This window comes from Tricharina praecox, assembly GCF_024521635.1.
Source record: "Tricharina praecox strain CBS 144465 chromosome Unknown BZA05scaffold_14, whole genome shotgun sequence".
Lineage (NCBI taxonomy): Eukaryota > Fungi > Ascomycota > Pezizomycetes > Pezizales > Pyronemataceae > Tricharina > Tricharina praecox.
The window spans coordinates 466,592-481,346 of NW_026250416.1; the positions used below are offsets into that span (position 1 = coordinate 466,592).

The 14,755-nt window shown below is 54.7% G+C and overlaps 4 protein-coding genes across 4 annotated transcripts; 2 read left to right on the forward strand and 2 right to left on the reverse strand.

Moving 5' to 3' along the window:
- Positions 1 to 4,066: 4,066 nt before the first annotated feature.
- BZA05DRAFT_419220 (uncharacterized protein) lies at positions 4,067 to 5,023 on the forward strand (the record flags this gene model as incomplete). The annotated part of the gene is made up of 1 exon (XM_051485570.1): positions 4,067 to 5,023. The coding sequence occupies one exon, from the start codon at positions 4,067 to 4,069 to the stop codon at positions 5,021 to 5,023; it is 957 nt and encodes a 318-aa protein (XP_051338921.1).
- Positions 5,024 to 7,337: 2,314 nt separating this feature from the next.
- BZA05DRAFT_474456 (uncharacterized protein) lies at positions 7,338 to 9,424 on the reverse strand. Its single transcript, XM_051488126.1, has 2 exons — positions 9,044 to 9,424; positions 7,338 to 8,973 (listed from the first exon to the last, which is right to left on the reverse strand). Exons 1-2 carry the CDS (start codon positions 9,297 to 9,299, stop codon positions 7,433 to 7,435), a joined length of 1,797 nt encoding a protein of 598 aa, XP_051338922.1. The 5' UTR covers positions 9,300 to 9,424; the 3' UTR covers positions 7,338 to 7,432.
- A 305-nt stretch (positions 9,425 to 9,729) lies between these two features.
- Positions 9,730 to 11,268, forward strand: BZA05DRAFT_400039 (Alpha/Beta hydrolase protein). Its single transcript, XM_051483854.1, has one exon. The coding sequence runs from the start codon at positions 9,982 to 9,984 to the stop codon at positions 11,014 to 11,016; it is 1,035 nt and encodes a 344-aa protein (XP_051338923.1). The 5' UTR covers positions 9,730 to 9,981; the 3' UTR covers positions 11,017 to 11,268.
- Positions 11,269 to 14,302: 3,034 nt separating this feature from the next.
- BZA05DRAFT_61501 (uncharacterized protein) lies at positions 14,303 to 14,746 on the reverse strand. The gene has a single exon (XM_051488492.1). It carries the CDS (start codon positions 14,611 to 14,613, stop codon positions 14,350 to 14,352), a length of 264 nt encoding a protein of 87 aa, XP_051338924.1. The 5' UTR covers positions 14,614 to 14,746; the 3' UTR covers positions 14,303 to 14,349.
- Positions 14,747 to 14,755: the final 9 nt, after the last annotated feature.

The following is a 14,755-nucleotide window of genomic DNA, read 5'->3' on the forward strand; positions in this document are numbered from 1 at the left end:
TCCGCACTGGCGGCGGCGGAGGCCCTGCCCTTGCCCTTGCCCTGCCCTGCCACTGTCTATCGATCCGAGTATTTGTTACGAGAGAGCTCTGGCATACATAGGGAGGGAACATCTCTACTCTACTCTCGTTTGAGCACAATCGGCCGCAGCATCCAGGGTCCCGCCCAAACTGGATTAGGGTCGATACCCTCCCATCTCGGTGCTCGTGCTCGGTGCTTGCTCGGTGCTTGCTCGCGTGGTCTGCTCCGAGACATAGTAGTGATTGCCTAGACTGCCTAGACTTCTTTTGGGATTACATACATACCACATTGCTACCGTGTGTGTGTACAGCCGCACTTGGAACATCACCCGGTCAGCCTCCCTCGCAGAGTTGCAAAGTCGCAGCAAGCAGCCGACCCGGGGTCCGGGCCCGGGCCGTGATGTGTAGAAGCGATTTGACTCTCGACTGCTCCGGCTAGAATGAGCGGCCGCCTCTGCCGCGGCCGCGTTTCTCAGGTCATGTTCTGTCCTTTCCTGTCCTGTGGCACTTTCAAGTCGGTTGGTGCTGGCACTCGGGGGTTGTGATACGGATACCTACTACTAAGTGGTAGTTACAACGCAACGCAACGGACTCGAAGATTTGGAGAGATCATCTAGGTACTTAGGTACTTGGTTCTTGGGAAGTTGGGAAGTTGGAACCCCCCTGCCCTGCTGCGTCGCTGCGCGCATGTACGGTACGGTACGCGGGAAGTCAGGATTCATACTGGCAGTTGTGTACTTGGTGCCGGAGGCTGAAGCCCAATTCCACTCGCAAATTCTCATGACTTTGGCCCATGTAGAGTACTTCGGTAGTATAATAGCTGATATTGTTGGCATCGTCTCTATCCTGCCAGAAATCAGCACACTCCGATTTCCCGATCTCCACGATCCATACCTCCATAGTACTATCCGTATTATCCATACATACGAGGGATCATGCAAGGGACAGCAAGAGCAGGCGAAGAAAAGCAACGTAGAGTACTCTATTAATTTGATTTGCACAAGACCTTCCACATTGAACATTGAAGCCGTAGGTAAAGCATCTGTGGCCCTGTGGGACACGGGCAGTTATGCATAACGGCACAGCTTGTCGATTTGTTGGTCCGTGCTCTATTCGATCAGGATCCCCCTACATACATACATACCTATCCAAGAGGCCGGGGAGAGGGCGATAGTAGGTGGGTGATATATACCCCCCCTGGGCCCCGACCCCCGACCTCGACCTCCGACACCAATCGTCCAATTCCGCGGTGCGGTTATTATTACTGCTATTGCCTATTGCATGGTCCCTTGTTTTTCTTGCTCGTTAACTACCCAGTAGAGTAGGTACTCCAGATAGGGCCGACGAACGAACGAAAGGGCAGGAGGATGAGTTTGCGTCTGAGCCTTGAGGGAGACTCGAGAGAAGCACAGGGGTCACTGGGGTTGGTTGGGAACTTGGGCTGGGTGTGATTCGTGGTGACGGAACGGAAGTTGGAAGTTGGAACAGGGCCATTTGTGATGGATCATGTGGTGTCGGTAGGTTGCGACGGGGCACGACTCGACTCGACGGGGCGGTGGGCGGATTGTATGGTACCCTCACGATATATTACCTGGTTACCGTATCTGGGTGCATACAGTAGTCAATCAACATCCCTCGCGGCAAACAAGATTGATCCTTTTCCGCTTTTCCGCTTCCCAAGCGCAACCGCAACCGCAACCGCAGTAGCGAATTAGAATTGTATTGGCCCTACTGACACGGCGCCTGTCCAAGCATTGTGGATGGGGGCGGCGGCGCGGGGGCGGCGCGGGACGTGGCGGAAAGGAAAGGCTTGAAAGGAAACTATCCAGTTGATCATTTTTTGTCCGGTCTGGTTCGATGCCTGATGGGTCGCATATGACACCACCACCACCACGGACCACTGGCCACTCAGCTCAGCTGGCTGGCTGGCTGGCGAACGAGTCGCGGGAATTCGAACCGTGCGCGGCGTTCTGGGTTTTGAGTGTGGGTGGACAGTGTGGGTGGGTGTCTTGTTGGACGCGACGCGAGATAAACAGTTGCAAGTTGCAAGTTGCAACATCTCAGCCCCCAATCTAGTAGTTATGCCCATTGGCCATGATGGTCGGACGAACCAGGCCCATACTTCTACATGTGATACATAAAGGCTTATTTTGAAGAGGAAGGTCAGTATGTACATAATCTGGTTCCGCTGCGAGTGCGATCATGTGCGCAGAAAGGAGAATGCCAGCAGCCAGCAACCAGCTCAGCCCAGCTGTGAAACCGGATGAACCTGGTTTCTTCTCTCTAGGTAGAGTAAACGTTGTGAGCTCATTTTTTTGCGTTCATTTTTCTTTCTTTTTCTTGTCTTTCTTTCTCGGACGTTTTGAGGAAGCCCGCCGCCCGCCAATCAAATCAACAACTAATCATCGCGCTGGAACGCTGAGTGAGGAAGGGACTATTAGTTATGACGGCAGTAGCCGTGTCAAAGCCTTTACTAGAGCATATGTCAAGAGACCTTTGGTGCCAGATGCACAGGGAGCGGAAGGCCATGTGGATCAGGTACTTGCCTACAAACTGATTAGTTGCCTACATACTCGGAATCTCGGATATACAGCGAAATTGGAAAGAGTCCATCTCCTCCTCCTCCTGCTCCTGAGTCCTGACCGAATTAACTACTGTTCAATCAAAATTCCACACAGCCAGAGGGAGGCGTTCACACTGGGCGTTCACATTGGCATTCACATTAGAGTATTGGCGTTCGCATTGGCATTCCCCTCCTCACCCGGCCGGTTACGGTACGCGCACACTTGTGTCTGGATCCATCGTGCCAGTACTCTACGCAACCATCCATCGTTAGCGGTGGATTGCACACATCCACAAATCTGGGGGCGGAATAAACGAGTTTCAATCGTTTGATCCGGCTAACTGCTTGTGGCGGCTGCACGCCTACACATCTACGCCATATTTTTTTCCGGAGGAAAAATGCAGGCATGCGATGCGGAATTTTGAAACTGAGGTTTTGTGTATGTGTGTACGGAAGAATCCCGAATCGCCGGTGGGAATCTAGAGGATCCATCTATGTAACGTGTAGGCAGCGTGGGAGGTCTGCGTAGGTCGGTACCATGTAACTTCACTTCACCGGACACACCGCACCGCACCGCAGGCACGCTGCTTGCTCGCTCGCTGGCTCGTTCGTTCGCTCGCTTCTCCCGCCCACCGGTACCGAGCGCGTTGCCGGGAACTCTAATGCAAATCGATGATGGCCATGTTCCCAGCAGCAGCAGCCTAAAGTACTCTACCATATGTAACTAACCACCAGACTCCGCTTTGCCGCGAGCCTGCTGGATGCCTGGCTTTGGTCCATCAAATCCGCCACAAAACACATCCCATCCCACTTCAGGGTTTGTTCCAGCCCAACCACTTTCCCCCCCTCGCCCCTCGGTTCGGGGAGAAAGAAAGAAAGAAAGAAAGAAAGAAAAGAGAGTAAGAAAGAAAGAAAGAAAGCAGAAAGAAAGAAGAAAAAGAAAAGGAAAAAATAAGAGGACCAAGCAGCGATGCCACTCTCTTTGCACTGCGAAGTTGGGGCTGCTGGTGGTGGTGGTCGACTCGACGGTGTTGTTGGAGGGACCTATCCTGGCTGTTTCCCACGAACCACAATTCTCCTTTCCATGGTAGCGGGAAGTCTGGGGACTGCTCGCGTCAGTCTCTCTCACCGCCTGATCCTCACCTAGACTTTCTTCTACCTACCTCCCTCTCTACCTCTCTTACTCCCTCCCTCCCTCTCTCTCACTTTTCTTCTTCCCTTCTCCTCTCTTGCTTACCAATACACACGGAGAAGACTAGGAGAAGAACGAGGATCCCGATATCTTGGTTGCTATTGTCTTTGCCGTCGTCTCGCCGTCGTCGGGCCTGCGTAGGTTTGGATTTGGATCGCCGTTTCACCTCTTTGCTTTTCACTCTCTCCCTTTGAGTGGAGCGAGCGAGGGGAAGGAAGGAAGGAAGGAAGGAAGGAAGGAAGGAAGGAAGGACGGAAGGAAGGAAGGAAGGAAGGACGGAAGGAAGGACAGGATGAACCACCTCAACCACTCTGCCGCCGCCGCGCGGAATCAAGAGGACGAGGAAAGGGAATGGCGGGAGAAGGAGGACACTGAGTCGATAACATCGGACGACGAAATGTGGGCGCCGCTCCTGTCGGAGTTGCACCCTCCTCTCGCAATCGATGCCGAACTGTTTCGTCGCCGAGCGCATCACCACCACCACGCCGCCCGGACCACGACGACGACAACGTCGAGCGATTCCAACAACAGCACCAACAACAACACCAATACCGAATCGCAATTACCTCAAAGAGGCGACGAAACCAAACGGAAACCTGCCGTTGAAACATTGCTGTCGGAAACACCATACGAAAGCAAGCATCTCGATCGGTCATTCGGAAGTGTTTACCAACCACCACCAATAGCACCATCAACACCAATAACACCACCAGTACCACCACCAGTACCACCACCAGTACCACCACCGGTCCTCGAACACCCACCACTCGTTCTTCCCGTAACCGTTGACTTCGTCGCCGACGAATTGGCAGTCGACGAAGATGACGAAGCGGACGGAGAAATCTCCATCCTGACGTTGTCATTCCGCCGGTCAGGCTCGACTCAGCGTCACTCCACCGTGAACTACCACTCGAACACGCAATCTGGGCGCATATTCCGCCAACCACGATTACGACGAGTGACGTCGCGGCGATTAGCAGAGGAGGACGCTGCAAAATGTGGCAGCAGCGGCGACGCCGGCGCGGAGTTCGTTTCGACGCGGCACAAACGAGATCGTGATCGCATCCACAAGAGTTCGAGACGGAAAAAACGCCCGCGCAGGGAAATGCTGTCGGGCGGCCCCAACTCGTTCAACAAACAATCACCGCAGTTACCGAGCATTCTCGAGGACGATGATGGGTGCTCGATGGATTGGACGGAGAAGGAGGATCTGTGCCCCGAAGTGCTGGTCGAGAAGTCCGGCTGTTAGAGGGAGCATCCGTTCGCTCGGGTCAGAAGTGCTCCTTCTCGCATCAACATCCCATTACACCGTCACCTTACACACCACCACCACCATCGCCCTCCGTCGTACATGGGGGTCGTCGTCGGCGCCGCTTCGCCACATAGATCCTTTGCCCTTCCGGCCGACGCGCTCCTCACTCACTCCCTCCTTCCGTCCTCCTCGCGACACACATTCATCGCCGTGAATTTGAATTTCATTTATCTCTATAACGGCATCCCACATCATCACCACCCATCTCCTAGGCCGAACTTGTGTATCCATCCAACCATCTCATTGTCTCTTCGCATCGTTTAATAGGGGGAAGGGGGGCTACGGCTACGGTTACGGTATTCTTTGTCATTTTCACCGCTTTTGTTTTGTTTTGTTCTCGGGTTGTTTTCCATCATCTCACGGGGTTTTTCCTTTTGCTTCTTGCATACTATGTATTCTCTCTCTCTCTCTCTCTTATGCGCACATGCGCTGGTTCGGCGGTGCGAGAAAGGGACTCGAACCGCAAAGGAACCTGTATATTTCCTAACCCACTCCCTTCTTCTATGTATGTAGGTACTTACTGGACTCCAAAAAATCTTCTAGGTCTGTTTTGGGCTGGTTCTTGTTTTACGTTTTGTTTTTCCCCGGTTTTTTTTGTGTTTATATTATTATCATCTGCGGTCTTCCGTTTTCCTTTTTTTTTGTTGTTTTTGTGGATTTTGGATTTTGTAACATAGCCATCTTGCGGGCGTAACGGGGTGGGGTTGGGGGGTAACTATGGGATGGGATGGGATGGGGGGATGAGATGGGTTGGATCATGGCGGGGGCTTCTTGGTTGTTGGTTGGGTTGGCTTTTACTTTGGGGAACAAAATATCATCATCTTTTTTGCATAGACACACAACCTCTACACAGCTCTTTCGTTTTGTGTTTTGTGTTTTGTGTTTTGCGCGTGTGTGGTGTGTGTGTGGTGTGGTGGTTAACAAGTATGGCGGCCCCAGCGTTGGAACTTGGACTCGGACTTGGGATGGAATGTGGGGATCCTTCGGTACTTCGTTATTTCAACGGGCGGGGATGGTGTGTGTGTGTGTGTGGACACTTGGAGGGGGCAGGGATCTCCCGTAATTATTGCAAAGGGTGGATTTTTGCTGGTGGACTCCAGGTGGACTCAAGGTGGAGATGGAAGGGTCGAAAGGGTCGAATCCACCCTATCTAGCGTCTAGCGTTTCTTGCAGCCTGAGCAGTGAGATGAACCCACCCACCCCAAGAAGGAGTTGTTTGCATGTGTAGAGTAAGAGGGTGGTGGTGGTGGATGGGATTTGCCGCTCGGCTATCTCCCGTTGTTTACTTGTAGATCCTATCCTATCCGTTGCTGTTCCTGTAGGCTGTTCCCAAGCTGGTGGATAGAAGGAGGGAGATAGAGTAGGTTCGCTTTCACTTTCTGTCGTTCATTCATTCATCGGTAGCTACACATCAGCTGTTGATGACCAACCACGCACTCGGTCGGTTTGTCTCCCTCTCTCTTACTGGTGGTGTGGGCTATTTGGTGGGGTGGACCCGGAACCCGGCAAGTAGTAGTTAGGGCTTCTACACAAGTTCTGGGTATGTAGATACTCTACCTAGGGAGCCCGCGGAACTCCGATGGCCACTCGACTCTACAGCACTCCACAGTACCAACGACGTTGTCGCTGCGGTGCGGTGCGGTACGGTGCGCCCACATGAGAGGAAGTAGTGTTAGCTGCGCCCACTTCCTATGTAAGCTTAAGCCCTTTGGGAATCGGGCGTGGAAATGGGCGTGAGATGGGCTTGGATTGGGCTTGGAAATCGAAAATAGGCTTGGAAATGGGCTTGGAAATGGGCGTGGGCTTGCAGGCGATGGTGGTCCAGATGTTGGAGGCAGATGTGGAGCCGTGGCTTGTGGCTAGTGGAGTCGTGGCTTGGAACGTGGCTTGGGACGTCCTTCGGAGTCCGGAGGGAGTACTATGATAGACGCTGGGATACGCTGATACGCTGATACGCTGATACGCTGATACGCTGATACGCTGTTACGGTAATATAGGCGTGATAGACGCCGATGGCTGGTCTTGGGGTAGGTGGGTTGGTAACTAGGCGGCGAGGCGGCGAGGCGGCGAGGCGGTGGATGGTCTGGCAGGTCAGAGGTGGGGTCGGGATTCTGGTCTTATATGTGTACGGCGGAGGGGTTCGGCAAAGAGTGGTCGTCTCACCTGCGGACTCGATCCGTCGGCATGTGCGTTGTGAATGGGCTCCGACGGGTGACAGGTACTTGTTGCGGCGTTGGATAGAACACCGTAACGGCAAACATCATTGTTCCATCCTCGAGGTTTATATTCTATCGCAGGACCGATATCTAAACGCAAAAACCCAGATATCATACACGACCGCTCTCTCTATACATGTGTCTTCTCATCCGCCTTCCTCTTCTCGACCCTGACAACCTTATCGCAATTCAGCAGGCACAGCGGATCGAACGCCAATTTGAGACGTCTCATGGCATCGACCGCCTCCACGCCCAGCTCCTCGGGGAGGTAATCCCGCTTGATCAGCCCCACGCCGTGCTCGCCCGTCACCGTCCCCTCCATCTCGATCGCGCGCTTCACCATCCGGTGCACAACGCCCTCCGCCACCTCAGTCTCGTGCTTCCCAAACAGCAGGATGGCGTGGAAGTTCCCGTCGCCCACGTGGCCGACAATCGAGCCCAGCAGGCCAGAATCCGTAATGTCCTTCTTGGTCTCTTCGATGATCTGCGGCAGGTAACTGAGGGGCACAGCGACGTCGGTGGTCCACACCTTATCTCCATCGTTGCGCTTCATTGCCATAACGCTCCAGAGCGCTTCCTTCCGTGCGCTCCACAGCTCATGCGCTTCCACCTGGTTGTTTGCGAACTCGAACGATTTGGAGCCGTGCTTTGCCGCCATGGCCTTGACCTGCTGGATCTGCTCCTTGACGCCCGACGGCGTGCCTGTGAACTTGAGGAAGAGTGTCGGCGCCTCTTTCCAGTTGCGCGACGTGGTGCCCGACTCGTTGATGCAGTGCATCTGGACGTCGTCGAGGAGCTCGATGGCGGCGAGGGGCACGCCGGTCGCCATCACTTGTGCTACCGTCTCGGCGGCGGCTTTAATAGAGGGGAAGGAGGCGACGGCGACGGATTCGGATTGCGGCTTGACGGCGAGCTTGAGTGTGGCTTCGGTCACTAGTCCGAGCGTGCCCTCGGAGCCGATAAACATCCGGGTGAGATCGTAGCCGGCGGAGGACTTCCGCGGCCGCTGGCGGGTCTTGATAATTGTGCCGTCGGCGAGGACGACGGTGAGCGCAATGACCCACTCGCGCATGGTGCCGTAGCGCGCCGCGTTGGTGCCCGAGCACCCGGTTCCGACCATTCCGCCGATCATGGCGCCTGGGCCGGGGTCGGGCGGGAAGAAGAGGCCGTCCTGCAGCAGGTCCTCGTTCAGCTGCTCCCAGCCCACCGCCGGCTGCACAACCACGTCCAAGTCCGCCTTATGCAGCGTGAGGACCTTGTCCATCCGTCGGAAGTCGATGCACACGCCGCCCCTCGTAGGCGCAAAATGCCCCTCGAGCGATGTCCCGCCTGAGTATGCCGTCATCGGGATCCGCCGCCCGTGGCAGATCTTGGCGATGCCACTGACTTCTTCCGTCGTCGACGGATACAGGATCAGGAATGGCGTGTAGCCCGTGTTGTGGAACGAACTCCAGTCGCTGCCCGAGTGCCGCTCGAGCTCTTCGGCGGATGTGGTGACGTGCTCCGCCCCCAGCAGTGTGACAAAGTCGGCCCATGACGCTTCGAGATTGGATTTGCTCGTGTTGTGCGAGGGCTTGGTGAGTGTTGATAGCGGAGAGGTCGATGATGTCGGTGGTGCAACCGCCGAGGCGCTGCCGAGGTAGTAGAATGCGCCAGCGATGCAGACCATACCTTCGCACGGGGATTCGCATCAGCACACGCGACGAATCCTGATCGGGGTCGGAGGAAGTAGGGGGCAAACCGAACAATCCCGCCAGCGTAGAACTACTTGCGCCCGTCGCCCGAGCACCCTGGACTTTCCCAGCGAGCAGTCTGGTCTCGGTTCTCGCCTTCTCCTCCTGTACTCTCCTCGCGGTCGAGTCGTAGAGTTGTCCGCGGAACGTGCGATCGGGAATCTTTCCATTCGCCGGGTTTGAGTTTGCACGCACCTGCTGCAATGGCCGCAGAGCGTTTCGGCGTGCGCGTGTCGCCGCGCGGAGTGCGAAGTGCGCTGGCATCGTGTTTGGCTGGCTGTGAAGTCGACGATGGCGGGGCGCGGGGGATGAGGGCCTCTTATGCGGTGTCGTTGAAGTTGAGTTTCGGGCAACTGGGGTGGCGGAACACCCACCCCACTGACCCCACCACACGGCGGCTCGACAGCGACTATGCTACGGTAACTAGGCTCAGGCGGCCGCGCCGGATCGGACTTGCAAGTCCGCACACAACCCGCACGCTCCGGACGGAACCCAATGTCCGCCGGCTACGGTTTTGTTCGGACATATCCCGACAAGACTCAATGGCAATTGCAATGGACCCGAATGGGGCTTGGAAGTTGCGATTAGTTATCTCATGTCAGCCTGCCTATGACGAGTGGGCCGTCAACCCTTGCCCTGAGATTCCACATACCCAACTTCCAAGTGGTTATACATAAAGCTGCAAAAATACTCTGGAGTTCTAACTTCTGCTGGCAGACAGCAGACCTCGTGTAACGCCGCACCCGATCTCTCTGCGAATCATAGACGACATTTCCTGTTCTCAATGCATGCAAGTTGAGCTGTACCACCTGCGGCTGAAGGGCTGAAGAACTCCCGTCACACAGACAGCCTTCCACATTGATATACCGTGAACATCTCCTCAGCTTCACGGATATGTACCACAGGTATTGGCCGAGCTCGTAATCGCAGACCATCATCTAGCGCAATGCCTCGCACCTACATCCCCAATCCGACCCTGCCCCAGAAAGCCTTCTACCTACTGCTCCTCTACTTCTGCAAAGTTACCTGGTCACTCGCATACACTCTCGTCCCTCCCTTCCTCCCAGCGCTCTTCCCCCCACCCACCCAAAAGAAATCCTACCCCCCCTCCCGCCGCCCGGTATGGTTCTACCACCCTACCACCTACCCGCCACTCCACGGCCGCAAACTCCCACTATACATCAACATCCACGGCGGCGCGTTCACGTACGGGACGCCTCGGAAAGACACCCTCTTCTGCAGCCGCCTCACGTCGCAACTCTCGTGCCTAACCGCCTCCATATCCTACCGGCACGCGCCTCGGCACCCATTCCCAACGGCAATCCACGACTGCGCCCTGCTAGTGGAGTGCATCCTCTCCGACCCCGAGTACGCGGAGATCATCGACCGCTCGCGGATCGTCGTGGGCGGGTTCTCGGCAGGCGGATGTATCAGCCTTGCGCTGGCCCGCCTACCCGCGCTGCGCGAGACCTGCAAGTTCGCCGCGGTAGTCGCGTGGTATCCAAAGGTTGACTGCACGCTCACGTTTGACGAGGAGTGTGTAGGCCTACCGCACGAGGACGTTGATCACACGATGTGGCTTTTCAAGCCCGCGTTCGAGTGGGGCGGTGCGAGAGGCGTGCGCTTGGATGATCCCCTGCTAAGCCCCGCGCTCCACGTGGCGGCGGAAACCCTGCCTGCGAGGGTAATGGTCGTTGCCGGGAAGAGGGATATGTTCGCTGCTGAGTGCGAGCGGTGGGTTGAGGATGTTGTGGCGCTTAGAGGGGGGCGCGAGGAGGTGGGTAGAGAGGGGCGCTGGAGGAAGGTGTGTGGTGATGGCGGGAAGGTCGTTGGCTGGTGGGTTGAGGGCGTGGGACATAGTTTTACGCATAAGATCCCTAGGGGAAATACGACCGAGGTGTGGAGGGTGAGGGAGGTCACGAAGGAGGTGGTGGAAGGCGTGGGGGAGTGGGTTAGGGACGTTTTCGACGGGACGATTTAATCGTGATGTACATCAATAGAGAATCGCGGTGAAGTTGTGGCCAGTAATAGACTCTGGGATTCGGTTGCCCTGTGGTTTCTTCGTACTGGTAGCCATACGGGTTATTCGCTGTAGTGGGGTGGGAGGGTGGATGAGCAAGAGAAGAATCGCGCTGGAGAGAGCAGAAGATTACGGACCACACCTTGAGCCAGATCCTGCTGTCAAAGTCAATGTGTCCACGCAGATAATTTGCGAATCAGAGTTTAACCCCGGAAACAAAGATTAAACTCATCAAAAGAAAGTGTACAGTACTCTCAGGCTTCACCTTCAACTTCCAAGCCTAATACAATCCGGTCCGGTCCATTCCGAGTGAGATCTGTGAACCGGGTTGCGGCTGTCAGCTGGCAGCGTCAATGGGAGCCTTGAGGTCCCACTCCCATGACCATTGGTCCCAGCCGGATGTGCGAATGGGAGCTGCGAGTCTAAATGGCAGTGCGAGAGGGAGAATACTCGGTACTCAGGCCAAGCGGAACCAACGAATGGGTTTATTCGGGTAAGTTCCAACCCCGCCGTATTGACGAAGTCTGGAGTGCTTACATCCTATCTCGCAGCTTCAGTCGGAATACGCCATGTTACATATGTGGATCAAAAACCTCGTCCCCTCGCTATGAAGCCAGGAAGACGATGTTTTTGTTTTAGAGGAAACCCGCAGGTAAAAACCCGGTCCACGTAAGGGCGCATTCTATCAGTCTGCTCTGCTCTTGCCACTGCCGTTGTGCTCTGCTCTTGCCGATGTGAAGAGAAGAGGAGAAGAAGGGAAGGAGAGTGGAGGGGAAGGGGGTTTTATATGTGGTCCGGGGCTTGGAAGGTGGAACTTCGACACTGGTGTATTTTGTGTTTTGTGTTTACGTGTTGCAAGAGCATTCTAGAATCAAGCACTCCGATCTGTTCCTAAAGTATCCACCAGATCACAGCCGGACAAAAATACCCCAGTGAAACTTACGAAATTCCATTCATGTCCCTCCCAGACTCCTGCGCTGGGTCTTGGTTTCACGAATGCTCACTCGTCGCCGGTGACCGGCCCGCTCGCCTTCCACGGGAACAATTAAGTTTAAATTTTTTCCCTCAATGCAGCCAGGACATTCTAGCCTTCCTTTCCTCCACTAATGTGGGCAGGCAGATATTAGAGGCTGGTGAGAAAGATGCAGCAAGTGAGGTGTCCGAGTGGGAGCTAAGGGAGCGGGAAGAGAGGGAGGAGCTGAGGCGACTCGAGGTTGAGGAGGGTGCTGAAGTTGAGGAGCCAGGGTCACCTCCACTGTTCCTTCCCACTGCAACCCCCTTCGTGGCATCCCATTCTGAAGCGACAGGAGGCGAGGCGGATTCGGGACTCGCGGTAGAGTAGGGGCGAGTCGACGGAGCGGACGTTGTCTTCTCCTAGTGTTATTCCTTTGGTGCGTTTATATTTGTCAGGCAGTCGTGTCGGGTTGAATGGTTATAGTGAATCTCGCAGTTTCAGTCATAATACGCCATAAGCGTGGATCAAAAACCTCACCCCCTCGCTTTGAAGCCAGGAAGACAATGTTTTTGTTTTAGAGGAAACCCGAAGGTAAAAACCCCGTCCACGTAAGGGCGCATTCTGTCAGTCTGCTCTGCTCTTGCCACTGCTGTTGTGCACTGCTCTTTTCAAGTGAGGTGAAGAGGAGAAGAGGAAAAGGAGGGAAGGAGCGGGGAGGAGGGGTTTTTGTACTTGGTGCGGGGCTTGGAAGGTGGAACTTCGACACTGGTGTATTTTGGGTATTGGGTTTTATGCTTTATACTTTAACGTTGGGGGAAACCGTGTTGCGAGAGCATTCACACACTCTAATCCGTTTCTACCATCTACTAGACCACAGTCGGCCAAAGATACTCCTAAGCCGGCAGCGACACTTACGGACTTCTGTTCCTGTCTCTCCCAGACTCACATGCTAAGTATTGGGGATACAGTTAGTTAGTACTTGACACGGGTTGCTAACTCGTCGTCGGTGACCGGCCCGCTCGCCTCCCACGGCAAGAAAAAGAACTTCCCCCCCACCCCGCCGCCAGTTTAGACAGCAAGTCCAGAGTTCCTTCGTGATGCCTCTTGTCATTCCCTTCACCTTGTACGCCAGCGGCGTGATGTCGGGACGGGACTGTTCCAAGAGCCATGTCTCGGGTACCGCCCGACGTCTGACGCCCGATGTCAGCCGGCGGAACCACCAGCTTCCAAGCCGACTAGATATCGGACCCAGACTTCCAGAGACAGGAACTGACTGGCTGCGCAACACCAAGCAACACCAAGCAACGGCGAACAGCCAAACAGCCAACGTCGAATTAAGGGCTCCGCAGGGGTAAATTTATTTTTATATGACCTTTAAGAATTCATATCCTCATTCATTCATTCCAGGAATGAATGAGAAGTGAAGTAATTCATGGCCATATAAAAATTAAGGCGTACGCACCGAAGCAAAGCACTGAAGCACACAACTGCGCCACAACTGCCACTGCCACTACCACTGCCACTGCGGACGTGCGCGTGCGCGCGCCAGCTCGAGTATGCGTATGTAGACACTCGAGTCTCGCACACGATAGAGTACCAGCCACTCCCAGCCACTCCCAGCCACTCCCAGCCACTCCCAGCCACCCCCAGCCGCCCCCAACGAGCGTAACTACCTTCTCGCCGGCTGCGCTCCCGACGGATGTGGCAGGGGGAGGTTGAATCTTCCGCACCGCTGCGTATCCGTAAACTTATCCCCCCCCCCTGGTTCGTGCTTGCGGTAAGCGACAGATCTTCCCGCGGCGGCCCGCAGGCCGCAGCACTGCAGCAGCCACTTACGGGCGCGCGGGCGCGCGGGCGCTCGGGGCGAGGAAGTGCCGTCGTCTTGGGTTCCCGTGTATATAGTGGGCTCTAGAGTGGACGTGTGTATGTATTATGTACCCAAGGTAGGTAGGTAGGCATACGTGAGTAGACGTGGGTAATGGTCTGATTGTTGATTTAGGCTCGAGGGAAGTACAATGGGGAGGTGGTGGGCTGGGCATGGGAGGTCACTCACTCACACCACGGGTGTGTCGCCTTGGTTGGGGTTTTGGCTGTGAGGAGGATCCTGTCGACGGGAAACGGGGAGGAAGGACATGCACCGTCATGATCTCACGGAAGGCTGGATCCGAATACTACATATCTATAATCAAACAAACAAGACCGTATGTAGGATGATACTCTTGTTGATGTAATATCATACGGTACATACTTGATTGGACGGACAACTACTTGAGCGACAATTCCCAGGAAGCAGTTGATATCGATATTTACGGGCCCACTGCGTGTAGATGGCAAACCCATCAACTTTCGTACATGAAGAAAATGAGAAGGAAAAAAACATCGAAGCAACCCAAAAACACGCCAAAGCTCCCCCCACCGAACACCGTCTCGCGCCGCACGCCCGCCCGCCCCGAAAATTCGAAAACACCAACACCGTTATTTTTTCCCCCAACAACAAAACTGAATAGAAGCCCGCGCCGATATGTTATATAATATTGCGATGTGACACATGCGTGTAAAAAAAGAGATGAAAAAAAAGAGAGAAAATGGAAATGACAAGACATAGAAGTAGAAGTAGAGTAATATATGTAAGGTTCGGAGTGGGATTTGGATAGGAAAAAATCTACAGATCTACAGGCCCGTGAGAGAGGTATGTAGGTGTTGGGGGATATGTGACGAAATGAAATGAACAATGAATGATATGGC

Excerpts from the sequence above, each read along its gene's own strand:
- BZA05DRAFT_474456 (XM_051488126.1), bottom strand. The coding sequence starts at position 9,299 with ATGCCAGCGCACTTCGCACTCCGCGCGGCGACACGCGCACGCCGAAAC. Across the intron at positions 8,974-9,043 it reads TACGCTGGCGGGATTGTTCG|GTATGGTCTGCATCGCTGGC; the intron begins GTTTGCCCCCTA and ends CCCCGTGCGAAG.
- BZA05DRAFT_400039 (XM_051483854.1), top strand. The coding sequence starts at position 9,982 with ATGCCTCGCACCTACATCCCCAATCCGACCCTGCCCCAGAAAGCCTTC.
- BZA05DRAFT_61501 (XM_051488492.1), bottom strand. The coding sequence starts at position 14,613 with ATGTCTTGTCATTTCCATTTTCTCTCTTTTTTTTCATCTCTTTTTTTA.